This window comes from Mya arenaria, chromosome 2, assembly GCF_026914265.1.
Source record: "Mya arenaria isolate MELC-2E11 chromosome 2, ASM2691426v1".
NCBI classification, from domain to species: Eukaryota; Metazoa; Mollusca; class Bivalvia; order Myida; family Myidae; genus Mya; species Mya arenaria.
Window position 1 is genome coordinate 14034361 of NC_069123.1, and position 19436 is coordinate 14053796.

A 19436-nucleotide genomic window follows, 5' to 3' on the forward strand; every position below is an offset into this window, starting at 1 on the left:
CAACTGGGCCTATAATTGTCAAACTATGTATTTTCAGTTCGTAGAAACGTGTAACGTGTGCTACCAATAGTGTCACATAAAATATTTGGTAGTGTGTAGCCCTGAATCAAATAATGTATAAATAATAAAAAAATATAAATATCTGCGGACAAAAAAGTCTTTATAAGTTATAATATTTTTGTAATAAAGTTATTTGTTTCAAATATGATATTTTTATTTACTGAATTGAAAACATGACAAAGCACTAAATGCGCATAAGGCCTGCCATTGGCTAGCAGATTCAAATGGCGTTTTGAAAACAAAATTTAGCAACGACTTAAGTGAAAGTTTATTGCTGTTTTTAGGCAACTGACCGTTTTGAGAAAAATATAGACAGCCAAAATGTCAATGGTATGTTCATCCCTTTCTGTTAAATGTGTGAAACTGTCCAATGAAACGCATAATATAAGAATATAGACGAATCAGTAAATCACTATATGACTTCTGTGTGTTCAACACAAATATCAGTTAATTTTGACGTAATGTTTACGTTATGTTCCTCCTTTGTATATGAATATACCCTTAAAGACGATATAGTTATTGTACATGAAATACCTAATTGATGTGCCTCAAGTACCAATATCCCAAATGAATGATAGATACAAATCACAATCCAGACCAAATCACAGGACGATAAGATTTGATCTTGGCACTGTAAATACACAGATCTTGGTATTGTCATTTGATCCACATTTGATTCCTGGAACTCTGCTCAATTGCCAATCTAGGCTGTGTTGTCCTTATGCACCAGTCATTTGTAACCACGGCTCCCCTAGTCTAAAATAATAGACGTGTTATACGGGATTCTTCCAATCCCTAACGTCTAAACGGGAATGTGCAAAAAACGGGGGTGTTTTGAAAATATTGAAATTGTTTTAAGTGAAGTATTTTATGGTTGAAATTGATCCTAAAGAGTTATATTCGTATTTTACCATGTAAGTGAGATGTAATTTTGCACTAAACAAGCATTTAATGCATTAAAACAAGTTGTTTACCTTTCCAATAAAACGAAAGTTGACTGACACAGAAAACAATTATGCGAAGGGGAACAACTCGATACAATCGTAATAACTCGGCATCCTCCGACAAAGCTTCGAGATAGACCTCGTTATACAATCGTAACAACTCGGCCATGGCCGAAATGTTCCGAGCGATTTAAAACTGTGCCCTGAAGCCTTGCAGGTGCCCTTCATGTATATATCGTTATGTTTTGACAGAATAAAATGAAAAAAAAGCCGTCAAACTCATAATTATAAGTTGGATATTTATTTTTTGTGTACGGAACTAATATAAAATAACATTATCTGGTAATATTTCTTGTTTTTATGATATTTTATGGACTCTATATGCTTTAACCCGGAATCCTGATCGGAACAACTACCCACTTTTGATACTAAACAATTTGTACGTGAAGGATTTGCCATATCAAAAATCTAAAAAAAAATCCGCCAACGTACAATTATTTGGACTACGGCTCCCCCAGGTCCGTCGGTCCAGCTAACCTTGGGTAAAATCCCCGTCCTAAGGGGACGAACTGGTAAAATCCCCGCTAAATGCCACCGCACCCAAGGGACCTTGGTAAGACCCATCCTGCTGTTTTTGGCGCGAGGAAAACCCCACCGGATTCACCTAGTCTAAAATAATAGACGTGTTATACGGGATTCTTCCAATCCCTAACGTCTAAACGGGAATGTGCAAAAAACGGGGGTGTTTTAAAAATATTGAAATTGTTTTAAGTGAAGTATTTTATGGTTGAAATTGATCATAAAGAGTTATATTCATATTTTACCATGTAAGTGAAATGTTATTTTGCACTAAACTAGCATTTAGTGCATTAAAACAAGTTGTTTACCTTTCCAATGAAACGAAAGTTGACTGACACAGACAACAATTATGCGAAGGGGAACAACTCGATACAATCGTAATAGCTAGGCCTCCTCCGACAAAGCTTCGAGATAGACCTCACCTCGTTATACAATCGTAACAACTCGGCCATGGCCGAAATGTTCCGAGCGATTTAAAATGTGCCCTAAAGCCATGCAGGTGCCCTTCATGTATATATCGTTATGTTTTGACAGAATGAAATGAAAAAAAGCTGTCAAACTCATAATTATAAGTTGGATATTTATTTTTTTGTGTACGAAACTAATATAAAATAACATAATCTGGTAATATTTCTTGTTTTTATGATATTTTATAGACGCTATATGCTTTAACCCGGAATCCTGATCGGAACAACTACCCACTTTTGATACTAAACAATTTGTACGTGAAGGATTTGCCATATCAAAAATCTAAAAAAAAATCCGTCAACGTACAATTATTTGGACTACGGATTCACCCGGCACTGAGGGGCCACATGGAAGGTAAAAACATGGTCCATTCCCTGGCTATCCCTGGTATACCCCCAGACCTGGGGGGGCCGTGGTTACAATTGACTGGTGCATTATATCTTAGCCTTTCGGTGTTTAGTTTTGGCAGGTTCATTAATTGATTTTAGCAACAATAATGCACATTTAGGGAACTTTTGTTACATTTTGACATATGCATAATACTCCCTTAAGGCATGGACCTATAAACCATGGATTGGCAACTTTCATCTGTGTTAATCTGACAATCTCAAACTCACGCGTGCAGCGGGATTTCATTCCCAGATCTTACCGTGTGGTCATTTTTGAGACGTCCAACATCGGCCGAATACATGTAGGAAAACATTAATTAAAATTGACTCAAATGCGCGGTACTTTCATTTGAGTTGATAATAGTCCAATGGAATCTGATTAAAATCACAGTTATTGATTATAATTAAATATATAACAAACAAGGCATTATTAGCAGAGTTGGCGGAAATAACCAAAGATCGCCGTTAATCACCGATCGGTTGGCTGAACTTTCCGATATTTGCCAAGCGCGCGCTAAGGATTGTGGGAATATTATTATTTCTTATCCGTACGCAAAAAATAAATATCCAATGAATAATTATGAGTTTGATGGGTTTTCTTCATTTCATTCTGTCAAGACATAACGATATATATATATACATGAAGGGCTTCAGTTCACAATTTTAAAACATTCAGAACATTTCGGCCATGGCTGAGTTGTTATGATTGTATTTACGAGGTCTATCTTGAAGCTTGTCGGAGGTGGCCGAGTTATTACGATTGGGTCAAGTTGTTCTGCTTGGCATAAGTGTTGTCTGTGTCAGTCAACTTTCATTTTATTGGAAAGGTAAATAATGTGTTTTAATGCATTAAATGCTTGTTTTCTGCAAAATAACTTTTCACTTTCATGGTAAAATATGAATATGGGTGCTTTTCAAAATAATGAGGCAAAAGTGTGACATAGGGGTTAAAAATTCAAACTTAGTCTTCATGATTGTCACCTATTTTACATGAAAATAGATACTTCATATTACACAGAAATAACTTTGGGAAAGTATCAGGAAATACAAATAAAAAAATATTTCGACTTTAAATCCAAATATTGCGCACATTTCCAACATAATGTGTGATTTATAAAAATGTCTTATGACAAGAACCAAGACAAAATCAAATGCATTTTTCTGAATCATATAATCAGTAATTGGTATGGTACCTGTGTGCAGTCATATGCATAATTACTCAGTTGTTTAAGAAAAAAATAAATAAACACATTTTGTCTAAATTTGAAACCAAAAATAAATTGTTACCTCACAAAGTTTTTGCTGTAATTAAAACAAGAATAAAATATGGATAAAATCTACATATACCTCACCTTATGCATCTTTATAGACCACATACCAAATTTCAAGAATGTATTGTAACTTACAATTGCCAAATTTTTCATTTCAAAATTGAACTATTCTTCGGTGCACAGGGGACACATATTAAAAGCCCATAAAATATGCATTTATAATCACTTTTATGTTAATAAAATAGTTATTTGTGATCAACTTAAGACATTTCTGGGTATATGATAGAGTGTATTCCTCAAAATTTCTTCAGTATCACATTTTTTCACAACAATTTCCTCAAAATCCAACAGCATGAAATGATGCAAATTTATGGAAAAGAGTGGCTAAGAGAACAACTAACAGCAAACAATCACATATATAACATTTATTACTTCATACTGAGTATGAAAATAAGAAATTATCATAAATGGTAATATAAAGTACTGGAATTCCTACATGTTTAGTACTTTGTTATGTAATGGAAAAGGTGCACAGGGGACAAATTATAATGCAAGTAATATATTTTTAATTATGTATTTTTTTTGTAACTTAAACTTTTCCTGGTAAACATTTTAACAATAAGAGGAACTGTACTTTCAGTAAAGCATGAAACAATACTGTAAATGTTTGAAAGAGTACATTCGAGCCTACAAAACCAAATTTCTAAACAATGTCATAAAATGTGTCCATAGAATGGAATAAAGTTTTTGGTCTCAATGCACCTGTTAACATTTAACACTTTTTTGAACATTGTCTAAACTCAAACGATGCCTCTTTGCCACTAGCATCCTACTCAATAGAGTAGTATCTCTTTCATTAGGCATTACATGAGAATTAAATCTAAGAAAATTCTCAACTTTTGGTTTCCACAAGGATTTAATTTCACCTGGCTTTGACATGGTTTTACTCTTGTCCGTTTTCGCTGCTCGAATTGTCATACCCTTTACTTGCAACTCCACATATTCTTAGCATTGCTTGTGTATACTAGCTGCCTTTTTAAGCTGTTCCTGATTTAGTTGGTGTGCCTACTTTTCTTGTGACAGACATCACCAATAGTATAATTTTCTTTAACATGACTTATTTTAAGACCTTCTCTTTGGTGTAGCATTCTTTACCAGATGGTTAATTGTGGAGGCCCATGCCATTGAATCCCTCCGAAGAGATTGTTTTGCATGTTATAATTAACATGTTTTCTCTGTACTGATGCTGCTGCAACTGTGTGCGTTCATGCCTTCTTATCTTGCCCTTTCTCCTTTTATTCTGCCTGACATTTTCTGGACTTTTGTTGTTTGCTCATTTCGCTTCATTTAATTTCTTCTCTGCCTCTGCTTCTTTAGTTTCTCTTTTTCTTTTATTTGTAAATCATATTGAGGATCTAGTTGTCTTCGTTCTTAGCGTTGGAGTAATGCCCGGCCAATTTCACTCTTTTTCTCAGTATCTTGATCTCTGTCATACATTTTCTGCAACTTATGATCATTCCTATTAAGTCATTCTCTGCCCCTCCTAGACTTCATTTAATGTTTTCTGAGTCTTTTCTTCTTTTGTTTTCATATTTTCTATGTGAATTCTTTGCAAAAGGAAGCTTAACTACCAGCTTTTCTGCTATGGTACTTATTTCCTGTTCAAAATTATAATCTGGTATATTTGCTATACTTATAAAAAAATGCGTCCCCTGTGCACCGAATAGATGCATATAATACCTTGCACATATATTAAAGCATTTGATGAATCATTTCAATTTGATTTGATGTTTTTTATTTGTGATAAAAAATTAAAATAGAATATTAAAACAAAATATGTTATCTTATGTGCCTCAATATTAAAACTAGATTTAAATTAATTAAATAAACCTTTAAAAGTAAACATTTAATGGCTTTATAATTAAATAAGAAAGAACAGTATTTATAATACACTTAACATCCAATTACTAAACTATCAAGTGATGCCTAAATATAACGTACACACTTCTCAGAATGTGGACATATCACCATATTGGTCAGTTATTACATATTATTGAAATCTGCTAAATCAGGGTGCACAGGGGACAATGCTTTAAACCATGCAGATGCTTTACATCTCTGTTTGTGAGAGGCTGAAAGCTGTTTTTGCATCCATTGTCACTTCCTTTCTAGGGAAATACAGCAAAATATCATTTTATTGAAGAAATTATAGAAATCTGACAACTAACAACCGAAAAGGTGCACAGGGGACATTTTGGGGTAATAAGACATGCATCTGAGTTCCGGACAAAATAATGTATGAAATTATAAAACTGTCTTATTTATTTAAAGCTAGCAGGTTAAAGTTATTAAAATAACATAAAAAATTAAGATAAATAGTGCTTAAATGGAATGGTAGTGTTCCCAATGTGAATTGAATATTATATCTTCTTTTTTAAATGAATGGGGGTCCGTCATATGACATTAAAATTTGGTTAAAATAATACGTCATTTTTGTGTCGCCTGAAAAGACGACATATAGGGGTTACTTTTGTCGGTGGCGGCGTCCGCGTCCCATTTTCGCTTGTCCGGGGTATATCTCCTAAACTATTAGTGGTATCAACTTGAAACTTCATATGTACATAGATCTAATTGAGGGCAAGTGCAGTGCACAAGAACTGTTACTCTTGCTTCCATATTTTTAGAGTTTTGCCCTTTGTTATTTTTCATGCTTAAAGTTTTGTCCGGGGAATATCTTGTAGAATATAAGAGTTATCAACTTGAAACTTCATATGTAGATAGATCTCATGGAGGGCAAGTGCAGTGCACAATAACAGTAACTCTTGCTTTCTTAGTTTTAAAATTATTGCCCTTTGTTAATTTTCATGCTTAAAGTTTTGTCCGGGGCAAATCTTGAAGAATATAAGAGGTATCAACTTGAAACTTCATAGCTAGACAGATCTCATTGAGGGCAAGTGCAGTGCACAATAACAGTAACTCTTGCTTTCTTAGTTTTAAAGTTATTGCCCTTTGTTAATTTTCATGCTTAAAGTTTTGTCCGGGGCATATCTTGAAGAATATAAGAGGTATCAACTTGAAACTTCATAGCTAGATATATCTCATTGAGGGCAAGTGCAGTGCACAATAACAGTAACTCTTGCTTTCTTAGTTTTAAAGTTATTGCCCTTTGTTAATTTTCATGCTTGAAAGTTTTGTCCGGGGCATATCTTGAAGAATATAAGAGGTATCAACTTGAAACTTCATAGCTAGATAGATCTCATTGAGGGCAAGTGCAATGCACAAGAACCGTTACTCTTGCTGCCATATTTTTAGAGTTATTGCCCTTTGTTAATTTTCTTGCTTAGGTTTTGTCCGTGGCATATCTCGTAAACTATAGGAGGTTTCAACCTGAAACTTATTCCGTAGGTATATCTGATTGAGGGTTCAAATGCCACCTACACTTGAAAGTTAAATGGCAACATCATTGTCTATAAATGAATAAACTGCCAATCTAACAGCTATAATGTCGACAGTAAATAATTCGTCAGGCGACACATCCGACTCGCGGAGTTCTAGTTTATTTTAAGTATGTTTTTTAAATGAGAAAGGGTTAAGTTACATAAAAAACAAAATCAAAATAATATATAAATCAGTTTCAAAAAATAAAACACATTTGAATTAAGACCTTCATGTAAAATGTCACACTTTTTTGGGTGCACAGGGGACAAATTTAGCAACATATTCTTACATAACTTTTTTGCCGATTGAGACATCTAGTTGAAACTTAACAAATATGTTAACACAATTTATTGGTCCATAATTTGCCTGCAAACACTTTCCAAAAATGAAAGAAATAAAAGTTAGGAGAGATAAAAGAAAAAGCCTCATTATTTTGAAAAGCACCCATTTATAAACCTTCATTATCAATTTCAACCATAAAATACTTCACTTAATACAATCTCAATATTTTTCAAACATCCCCCGTTTTTGCACAAACCCGTTTAGACATTAGACATTCAACTGGAAGAATCCTGTATAACACGTCTATTTTTTTAGACAAAGACTTTAGTTGATCTCAGCTTATTGTCTTTAAATCTCGGACTGGGCCTTTATTGACTATTATATTTTAATCAGGGCTGTATGCAGCATTTTTGGCCCACCAATTTAAGAAGGGGTTCAAGGTCTTTTTTATTAGGGAATATTCAACACTTTGACTTGAAATTTAGGAATTACAAATTATCATGAGACCTGTAAAAATTAACAATTTTAACAACTCCTGGGCAGTTGTTGTTGTTGGTGGTGGTGGTGGTGGTGGTGGTGGTGGTGGTATATCAAACTATGGCTTTGTTGTCGCTTATGATCTCGATGTGCTGCATTCATCGTTATCATCTCGGTGTTATAATTCTTCGTGTACTTAAACTCTTTGTACTTTTTTTAGCAGTTGGCTAATTCCAGATCAATTTTAAAGTTTTCTTGAATATTGACAGAATTACTGTTCATAAATTCATGAAATGCAATGTTGGGCCCTATATTAACCGATGTGCAAAAATAATAGAAGGAAATATAACTAATATATAATTTTCTATAACATATGTGAACAGAAACTACATCTGAAAGCATGTGCATTCAGTGCCAAAATATTGGATTTTTTTAAAGAACAAAGTTAACATCAAGTCACTCAATATACAAATATTTAAATGAAAATCATGCAATAAATGTTTAACCAGTGAATATATTTTAAACTTCTCTGAAGTATTTGTTAAAAACCCACAATCATATTTTTTTCGCTTTGGAAATACTGTAATACAGTTGCTTATGCACCAGTCAATTGTAACCACGGCCCCCCCCCCAGGTCTGGGGAATAGTGGGAACTTTGACTTTCGGTCCAACCAAGCCCGGGGCAAATCTCCGCCCTGCGGGGACAAACTGCTGGTAAAACCCCCGCCAAATGCCCCCGCACCCCAGGGACCCTAAGTAAGGCCCATTCCCTGCTATATTTGGCGCGAAGACAAAACCACCGCATTCACCCGGCACTGCGGAGCCACCTGGAAGGTAAAAACACGGCCCATTTCCCCGGCTATACCTGGTACACCCCCGTACCTGGAGGGGCCGTGGTTACAATTGCAGGGATGTGATTTGTCCGCGGATTCACGGAATTCCGCGGAACTAATGACTCCAGAGAACCCCCCCCCCCCCCCCCCCCCCCGCCCCCCATAAAAGAAAAGATTATTTGGTTGCTTTCAGTTGTTTAAGTTAATATTCCAGTTTGCTTCAAATTTAAGGTCAGGAGAGCCCTCAAAAGAGCTTCTTTAAAGCAATTTTTTCTTCTACAGCAGTGCGCTTTTGACCCCAAGAGCGCCCCATTAACCCATGGCCAAAAATGTTTCAGCCCTTCAGCTGCCAGGTCAATCACATCCCTGAATTGACTGGTGCATTAGAGACGATGATTTTTTTAAAATTGCGATAACTTGAACTGCGTGCTGCCATCACGAAGCTAAACATTTATTAAAGCTAATTTCACACAGCTATACCCTTGGCAATGGCAACATTTATGTGCATTATCAGGACATTTCAGAATTTAAAGCACAATGACAGATAGATCCCCCCACACAGGGTTCAAGATTATAATTATATTTTTTATCTCACTGCATTTATTGAAACAATCGTCATCATGATTTTGATAAGAAACCATTTCTAGTAATTTTGGAGGATTAGTCTGATGCAGGTCTCCAATGTTGCCAGAGAATGAAAAGGCTTTTTATATTTTCTAGTTTCAGAGTTCGAATGTTGAGAATCTTTCGCCTCAAATTATCAGACACATAGCAAAAGAATTGGCAGATTTAACAAAAGATCCACCTGAAGGGATTAAAGTCATTCCAAATGAAGAGGACATCACAGATATACAAGCAACTATAGAAGGGCCTGGTTTGTTGAGTTTAAATTGCTTTTTAAGTATTTGTTTAGAGAAATTGTATGGTAACAATCTTTTGATTACTAGTTATAAAATTTAAATTTTTATATAATACAAAATGTCTTAATTGCATATCATATCATTCCTTGTTTTTAACCATATAAGGTACACAGGGTTCGAATTTAACTTTGAGGAGCACTCGCAAAATTTTGCGAGTGCATTTTGAGGCAACTCGCAAAATGACAAATCAACTTGCAATTTTATTATTTGCTTTATTCCCTTATAATATTGTCTAATTAAAGTAGAACCCTTCTCAAAAAAGTGCGGAAAACGCGCGTTTAACGCGCGTTAAACGTGCAGAAAACGCGCGTTTAACGCAGCGGTATTGGCACTGCGTTTTAAGCGTATTTTTGTTACCGAGTGCGTAAAAAGTGAATAAAATTGAGCAGAAAAGCGCACTTAAGCGTATTTTTTCTGCGCTTTTTACAAAAAACGCACAAAAAACGCACTTGAGTGTATTTTAAGTGCGTTTTTTTAACAAAAAAATACACTTAAAACGAACTTACACAAAAAAAACGCACTAAGTGTGTTTAAACCGCGTTTTTTTGGATAAAATGCGCACTTAAAACGCAGTTGAGTGCGTCTTTTCTGAAAGTGCGTTTTTTACCTCCAAAAAGCGCAGTTAAAACGCACTTAAGTGCGTTTTTTTAGAAAGAATACGCACTTCTTGAAAGTGCGTTTTTAGTTCGCTTTTTGGAGGTAAAAACGCACTTCTAGAAAAGACACACTCAACTGCGTTTTAAGTGCGCATTTTTGGGTTAAAAACGCAGTTAAACGCACTTCAGTAAAGAAGTGCGTTTTGATCCCTAAAAAATGCGCTTAAAACGCACTTCCGTTTTTACTGATTAAAAGTGAATCTTTTGCACCCAAATTTTATGGAAAAAAAAATGCGTTAAAAGTGCATTTTTTCTGCATTAAAAGAGCATTTTTCTGTGTTAAAAAAGAGCACAAATTCACTCAGGTGCATTTTACCTGCATTAAAAGTGTCCATTTTTGTAAAATTAAAAAATGGACACTTTTAATATATTATTTATATATATATATATATATATATATATATATATATATATATATATATATATATATATATAAATATATTGAACCATAAAAAATAGAACACATTTGAATAAATAAATACTGATTTTGTTTCATTTAAATTTCCTAAACATGAGTTTGTGTTACATATATAAAAAAATATCTCATAATTAATTTAACATGACACCTTATAACTGGACATAATGTATTTACAGTCAGACAAACAAGTACATATCTGTCAAATTTAGCAATAATAAAATAACCTTTTACTTAGTGGCAAAAATAATTGATAGAAAATCATGAAACTGTAAGCTACAAATTGGAAAATGACAGTCTCAAGAATCTTTTGTTATATTTTTGTCAAATCTAGAGATTCCTGACAGCTCTGGAATAAAACAGGGTATCATATTTTAAATAAGTATGTAATGACTGTATTAGTACTTAAATTGATTGACCCAATTTGGCCAGTTTCCAATAACTGGTAAGCCATGTGGAAAATGACAGTTTTATGACCCCTCCAAAAACCAACACTGTAATCATTTGTATAACTTTAAAGGTGCTAGTGTGCATATTTATGGAAACATGGCAATTTCTGCTTAATATGTTAATATTATATTAACATATATAAGGATAAAAACAAGTGCATCCTCATAGAGTTTTAAAACTACATCTACTATCTGGGACCAATAATCCTACTTCCAGCTTCTATCTACACCAGCATTGTTATTTATTAAAATATGTGCACTAGATTGAAAGTTGACAAACAAAAGTCTCACAAGTAGTCAAGTGTCATAACAGTGAAATTAACAACTGAAATAAAGAATACATACCATGACCTGAGTGCTTTCACATGTCAGTTTATCACAAATCATCCAATAGTGGTATTGTCATGTTTCTAATCATAGTTCATATTTACCTGATCTAATGATCATTATTTTATTTCACTAATCCCTTAAATATTAATTTGTTTTAATTGGTGTAAATCCATTTATTAATTAAAACATCATCAATATTCTTTTAATGAAATCCCAACAAAATGGCTACCAGTAGCTTTGATTTGAAATTGGCTCCCTAAATGCTGAGATTTAATTGGTCCTTGGTACAATCAGATAAGATCAGGCTTATCATGCATGTTGTAAAATTGGAAAGGAAATGACAAAGAATTTGGTAGTCATTACAAGAAACTTAAGGAATAATAATTCTATAAATGTTGTAATTACATGCAATTGATTCTTGCCTATAAGTAAAATGTGTTCTTTTGATTACACAATAGATAAGAAATTATAATATATTTTTGATTTTTTAAATAATCTTTCTTTTTATTTCATTATTTTATCTTTTTTATTTTGAAGGTATATTGATCAATAATAAAATGCTTATTTACTGGTTGATTTATTCATTCATTCATATTCTTGTATTTATGTGTGTATTTCATAAATGTTATTTTGAGAAGGGAATGATTCACATTAATATTAAAAAAAGTAAAAGATTCACTTCTTAACAAAAAGACGCACATACAACGCACTTACTGGTGGTCAGAAAAATATCAAAATAAAAGACACACTAAAAACGCACTTATTGGTGGTAAAAAAAGAAACAAAATAAAAGACGCACTTTTCGCTTAAAAGATCCACTTAAAACGCACTCTGCTGAAAACAAAAACCTAAAAGATTCACTTTTAACGCACTTCTGTATAAAAAGCGCACTTATTGACAGAAAAAATACACTTAAACGCACTTCTGTTAGAAAAGACGCACTTATTCACACAAAAAACGCACTTCAGTTAACAAAAGATGCAGAAAAAATACACTTATTTAGAAAAGATACACTTATTACGCAGTTATTCATAAAAATACGCAGAATAAATACACTTTTTCAGAAAAACGCAGGAAAAATACACTTTTTAGTGCGTTTTAAGCGCGTTTTGGTAAAAAGTGTATTTTTTTTTTGAGAAGGGAAATTAACACCTAAGACATATTATGAATATTGAAAAGTATCAATCTTGAGTGACTCGAATACTTGTTGATGGCTTATTCTATTTGGGGAGTATGGAAAGACTCGTCTGATGCTGGCAGCCTTTTGATAACAAAGCTGTCCAATAATTTGACATTGTTCACTTTGTATATTTACCCTCGCCATCGGGTAATTTAATACCCATTCGACAAGCACGCTACAGATTTCATTAAGTCTATAAGTATTAAAAACAATAAAATAATAAATTTAAAATAAAAAAGCAACAGTAAACGTAGCGTGGATACTTTGGACCATGAAATATATCGATCAACGAAGTCTATTCATTTTGACAGTTGGGCGGAAATATATTCAAAGGATGATGAGGTTTACATATAGTGCGCAAAAGCGCTAAATTTAGCCAATGATTGAGCTAGGTGATTACGTCATTCGTATTTACTTTGTATTATGCACGCCTCGGTGCATCCCGGAAAGATTCGAGATAAAACTCGGGCTTTTCCGTATTTGTTCTATTTTTGAAAACCTACTAGAGCGTGACTCCGTTCTGTCTTCTTTATACCGGTAGTGTCAACATGCCACTTATAGGCTGTTTACACTCGACTACATAGCGGAATTAAGTTCATGTTTATTCTACTTTCCTTTTAACATTTTGTGGTCTAGAAAAACCCACTCGCAGAATTTTGCGAGCTTGAATAAAAGTCACTCGCAATTTCCAAATGTCGCTCGCATTTTGCGAGTATGCGAGTCTAAATTCGAACCCTGGTACATAAGATGTGTTTTTCTGTTAACCGGTGAGCTATGGAAATTCTGGCTCGGCTACAGAAATCTCAGTCTGTTGCCCCATTGGCTACCAGGTAAACAAGGTTAATTTCGCACCCTGGCAGATACATGAAAGTCTTATTGTTTGCAAACTTTAATAAATCTCCTGTGGTTGCTTTTGTAGAAACTATAATTTATGCATTTAAGGGTTACACCAAATCATGAAATGGTCCAGATGTGGACTGGCCACTATTTTCCATTGCAGTAAAACCTCAGTACATTATTATGTGTCTTTAACTGATCTTAAATATTTTGCTTGCATTTTCAGCTGGGACCCCATATGCGGGGGGACTGTTCAAAATGAAACTTGTGCTCGGTAAAAACTTTCCTTCAGAACCCCCAAGAGGGTATTTTGTGACAAAAATATTTCATCCCAATGTGGCCAGTAACGGCGAAATATGTGTTAATACTTTGAAAAAGGACTGGACAGCAAGTCTTGGAATAAAACATGTGTTATTAGTAAGTAAGAACACTTTTGTACATTTAGGGAATGACTCATATATTTGTCACGTGTCCAGGCGTTTTAGATTCAGGATATTTTCAAAATTAAGCATTCCTACTGCATGAATGCACAGAAAATATAAATCAATTCTTTTATTTCCATTTTCAGTACATTCTGATTTTGAAGGAAAAAAAATAATTTCGAATCCTTGTGCATTTTATAATCTTATATCTAGGCAATAGCATGAAAAAACATTCACAATATTCCAATGAAATTTTGTACACATGTTGCCGGAGACAAAATGCTCATGTCCAGCAAAGTTTCTTTATAGTAAATACTTCATCTTAATATATATGTTTATGTAGTGATCAAGATGAAAGATAAATAATGTCTTACAGATAGTAAGTTATGAATAGTGCATAAATGGTTCATGTACCTTCAATCATGTACCTTCAATGTATAAATTATCGTTATAGAAATCATAGAATGCAGACCTAAAAATACCTTATGTACATCTACATGTGTATTCTCTGATAATGTACAATGTTTGATGGAAATATTTCATTTGAAAAAAACATCAGGGCTATTCCATTTAAACATAAAAACCTTGGGGGAAGGCACTTTTAAATTATGCCACCCACCTACACAAATAAATTTACCCTTGGGGGTCCAAATTAGCGAGAGAAAAAACACCTACCTATATACTATTTAAATAATTGCCTTCCGCTGTGGGTTACATGTATATGTTTACTGGAATAGCCTTCAGTAATAATTTCATATGTAGTGTTTCTATTTTATCAAACAAATCACACTATCATTTAGGTTATTGGAACTATTTGATACACTTAACCCTATATTTCAGACCATCAAATGTTTACTAATTGTGCCAAACCCTGAGTCAGCGTTGAATGAAGAGGCGGGAAAGTTGCTGCTGGAACAGTACGATGACTACACAAAACGTGCAAAAATATACACCGAAGTTCACGCAAAACCACCAAAGTAAGATGATATTGGTTGGCCTTTCAGTTTAATTCTTGCAATCAAATTGTATATGAACAACAACATAATTGTATTAGTATAATGTTGTTTAATGTAAAACTGTATAATTATACAATTGGGTTGGGCCTCCTGAGTTAGTCTACTGTACATAAGAAGAGATGGTCCCCAGTTGGTCTTGCACTATGTCTTCATTCTAATACCCATGAAAATGCAGGGAACAGGATCCTGACTTGAAAAACATCTTAGGCTTACATTGTCAGAAATTCATGACCTGTCCATTCTGTTTCGCTCACATTTATGGTGGTGATTTATGCATGATCACAAAATGTGTCTCATGTCAGTTAAAAAATGATACTTCTGGATATATACTCGCCAATTTTTCTTACTCAATTGCTTGGATTAAAAAAACTGTCTATATTAACTCCAGAACTGTAGAGTTAGCACACTTGTGGTTATATTGATCACTGACATGCCGACAATTTTAAGTTTAATAGAGATTCATGTGTTTCTACTATTATAAAGACAGAAAATTGCTCAATGTTTTACTGATACTTGTAAATGCCGAATGTGAAGGTTGATACATGTATGGAAAACTGATAATTGAAGTCTTTGAATACAATTTTCATATCATTTTACATATCATGAGAATAAAGCATTTTCAACTCTGTGTTTCAGGTTTTCAGAATCTGATTGTCTTGACGCCATCTCAGAAGGCCCTATTGCAAAGAAACACGCCGGTGATAAAAAACTGCTTGATAAAAAGAAAAAAGAAAAGAAAAAAGTTTTGAAAAGACTCTGATGCATGTAATCACAATATTGTACAAATGTTTTACAAACCATTTTCTGTCAGTGTCATTTATCATCAGAAATTGTAAATCTCCTGATCATTAAAGAGAGTACATTTGTATGCATTGTAAAATATAGTTCATTGAGTGTATGTGAATATGCTGCCACTTTGGTTATTCTGGAACAAATGATATATACACAAAAACTGTCCAGGCATACTTGTGCATTCTATTGAATATTTCTGCAAGAGTTAGTATATTAACTTATAATGAAGTTACATACCATTGTTTTAGTTAAAGGCAGTCAAGTGCTAATGCTAGTGCAGTCTTAAAACTTACTATTAAAAATACAAAAGCAGTCGTATCTGTTTCTTCTCAATATATGATAACAGTATCAGCGCTAAGATATTTTTTTTAAATAAAATGAAACACAATTTGAGATATTTAACTGCATACTGAATTCCCTGTTCTATTTTTAGAATGAAAATACTTCATGAACTGTATGCATATTACCAAAATAGATCATTTTGATTTAGCCATAAATTAAAAAAAAAAAAATCTCAACTTGTATTGGTAAAATTTGGCCAATTTCCAATTCTTCATAAATTTCCCTCGCATAAGACGCTTGAAGTTGGCTCTCTTTAATTAGTATTTTAGTGATGAGTGTATTGTAAAAAATTAGTGTTTTATTTATGGACTGGAGACATTCATTATAATGAATTATCTTTTAAATGTGTTTGTAAAATTTGTATATATATATATATGTGTGTGTGTGTAGTACACGCTAATCCGTACTTTAAGTACCTGGTCATAACGGCACCAAAATGTTTTTAGCTGAAAGACAAAACCTTTGTTTTAATAACTGCGATAGTTATCATACATCTCATCATCAACATTGTTCATAGACTTTCTCAGGACGATGATGGATTTGAAGGTGACAATGTGCATTTTATACAGATCTGTGTTTGAAACTCCCAAACCCTCACTACTTTTTAAATCAACATTATTATTGAACATGCTTATTAGTCTTCTGACACCAGTTTCCATTATCATTGTGTTAACCTGCCATGATGTGTAACATGGTGTGCATAAGGCATTAAGTTTTACATATGTAAAACAAACAATTAAATAAATATTAATAGTATCCTGATCTCAAAGAGGTTTGTTTCGTTGTCATGCTAGTCTCTTTCTTCAACAAAATTTAAAAAAACAACTAAGTATTAAATTCAGATTCCGGTTGGAAATAAACTAAGCCAATGCCATAAAAAGGCCAGAGCTTCAGTTTAAATGTTCAAATGTGCTTGGAAGAGAAAAATATTAATATTTTATCACATAACCATGTTTTATCATTTTTAAACTGTTCTGTGTTTTAGTGTTGTTTACTCTGTGTTCTAGTATTTTACTGCTTTTCTGACCATACCAAGAGGTGGCAGTTTACTTACTTGTAATAGACATTAATGTTGTAAGATACTTCTACTAATGCCATGCCTATTTGATCCTATGTTAAGCATTATCGGGCCGATTAGAATGAAAAATCATTGCCATGATCTAAATTTAGTACTGAATTTTGATTTCCTTCAGCTTTATAATTAAAATAACATAAGCTTGAGTTAAAAATTATTTACATTATAGCCTACGTTCCATGCGAGTGAGATTAGCCATCAATAAGAACCTAGGTTAATCATTAAAATTTTTAGTTTTGCAACCTAACATGTCATCTTTATTTGATTCCACTCTTGCTGGAATTTGGATATAATCTAGGACGTTTAGAAGACACTGGGTAAATCTTACTGACTAAGAAAGGCTGGGTCGCTTTGCTTGCTTTCCCCTTCTTAATCATTATGATTTTACCTTTGACATAATTATATTCTAAATCTGGCATATATTGGGAGAAGTTCAATGTTCCAAATGTATGGAACTGCTGGAGATGTACTTGATACTTTCTTTATAACTGTCATAAGTGAAAACGGCTATTATTGGCATTTATTGTAAAGAGAATATTGTTCTTTAGTATCTGAGTAGTGGAAGTATGCATTTTAATTTTATGTTGTAATTCAATGTTTAAACTGCTCAAAAACAAAGGAAATTAAAGGAAACAATTGAATTGTAAAGACAATACTGTAGATATTTGTAAATTCAAGTAATATATAAATATATATATTCTAAGAGAATGGTGCAACAAAGATATTTAATAACTTTTGTATATTTGTATAGATTTGCATGAGTATTTAATAAGATATTTAAATAATTATTTTTCTTGTTTGCAAGAAAATAAAAAGTTATATGAGTGAGTATGGAAACTCGAGAAGTGTTTTACTGGTCACAAAGTGAAAATGAGAGGTGGTTAAGGAGTAAAGGATATTTTAATTACAAATTTGGGATTTTTGTAGAAAGAAAACTGGGTGTTGATGTTGCATTTCATCATGTTTTCCAATATAGTCTACTTCTTGTGCGTTCATGATTTCAATTATGTTCTGCACCTTTGCCTTCTGTGAATGTTTCTCAGTAAATGTAATCTGTAACTTTTAAACTATCATTTTTCCTACTGCAGGTATAAAATGAAATTGTTTTCCAAATACAAATGTTTTTTGTTTTTTTAGAATTTTGTCTCCAATTTTGCTTAATATTATCTCACTGTTTTGTTCTGGTCTTTGTGTGTTCCATTCACTTGTTCGTGTTCTGTCTAGTTACTCATAGAGGCTGTCTTTTGCATGGTTGTCATCTCGCACAATCATTGCTAGCCTTTTCATTACATGCATGTCATTTTATCATCAAAACGATTAAATAAAATGTAATTTATTTTAACCATCCTTCGTTATATTCTATTCTGATTGAGTGTATTGTACCCACTCAAAATTCCGCTTTTAAATGAACTTAGCATTTGTAGGTTTTGGAACATGAAAAGCTGGTGACTTTTGCCTCGCTGAAAGCTTTCTTGGCGGTACAAATTGGCTGTGTGTTTGTTTGCTTTTATTAGCGAAGTTTATTTGCAAACAATATCAGTGCTTTGTTAAACAATCTCGGCTTTACTGTGAAGAATTCTTCGCATTACCCAATGATACAGAACAATGATATATTTCATAGCCAAACCCAGTTTGAGATGGTGATATCTTTATAAATAATAAAATATATAATCAGTATATATGTCTGACAACCAATCTGTTGTCTAATTAAGCCTGAATCGATTGTTCTGGTATTAAATAAAAACAAAACAGTTTTTGCCTACAAAGCACTGTACAACATGGCTTACTTTGTTCAGCGTCACACGCCTTTCTGATAAAAAATACTTTTGAATGACTTGGTTTATAGTCCTTAAACTTGATATGTCTATGGGGCATGGTCACTCAATGTTTTGTTTTGATTTTACAGTAAAAGGGCAATGTCATTGGGACCTTTTTGCATAATAAGCTGATAAATATTGATCTTGCACTGTCCGCCCGTCCGACAATTTATTTACTATGTCCTGGTCGGGATAGGTCAGATAATGTTCAAACTTGGTCAAAAAAAGAAAAAGTGGGCCAACACACTAGAGACATTATATTTGGTTCAATATCCATTAAACTTGATCAGAATGTTTCCCTTGGTGAACTCTCGGACAAATTCAAAACTCGGTCACATGTGAGAAAAACAAGGTCACTAGGTCAAGTTTTAGATATTTTGTCTGGAACCATATCAAATACTCGAGGCATAATAAATTGTCAAATATTTATGAAACTAAATAAAA

At 33.2% G+C, this 19436-nt stretch overlaps 1 protein-coding gene across 1 annotated transcript; it reads left to right on the plus strand.

The window, feature by feature from the left end:
- The first annotated feature begins 232 nt into the window (after nt 1-232).
- LOC128211342 (ubiquitin-conjugating enzyme E2 S-like) lies at nt 233-18517 on the plus strand. Its single transcript, XM_052916031.1, has 5 exons — nt 233-390; nt 9462-9615; nt 13755-13945; nt 14791-14927; nt 15603-18517. Exons 1-5 carry the CDS (start codon nt 382-384, stop codon nt 15724-15726), a joined length of 615 nt encoding a protein of 204 aa, XP_052771991.1. The 5' UTR covers nt 233-381; the 3' UTR covers nt 15727-18517.
- The last annotated feature ends 919 nt before the right edge of the window (nt 18518-19436 follow it).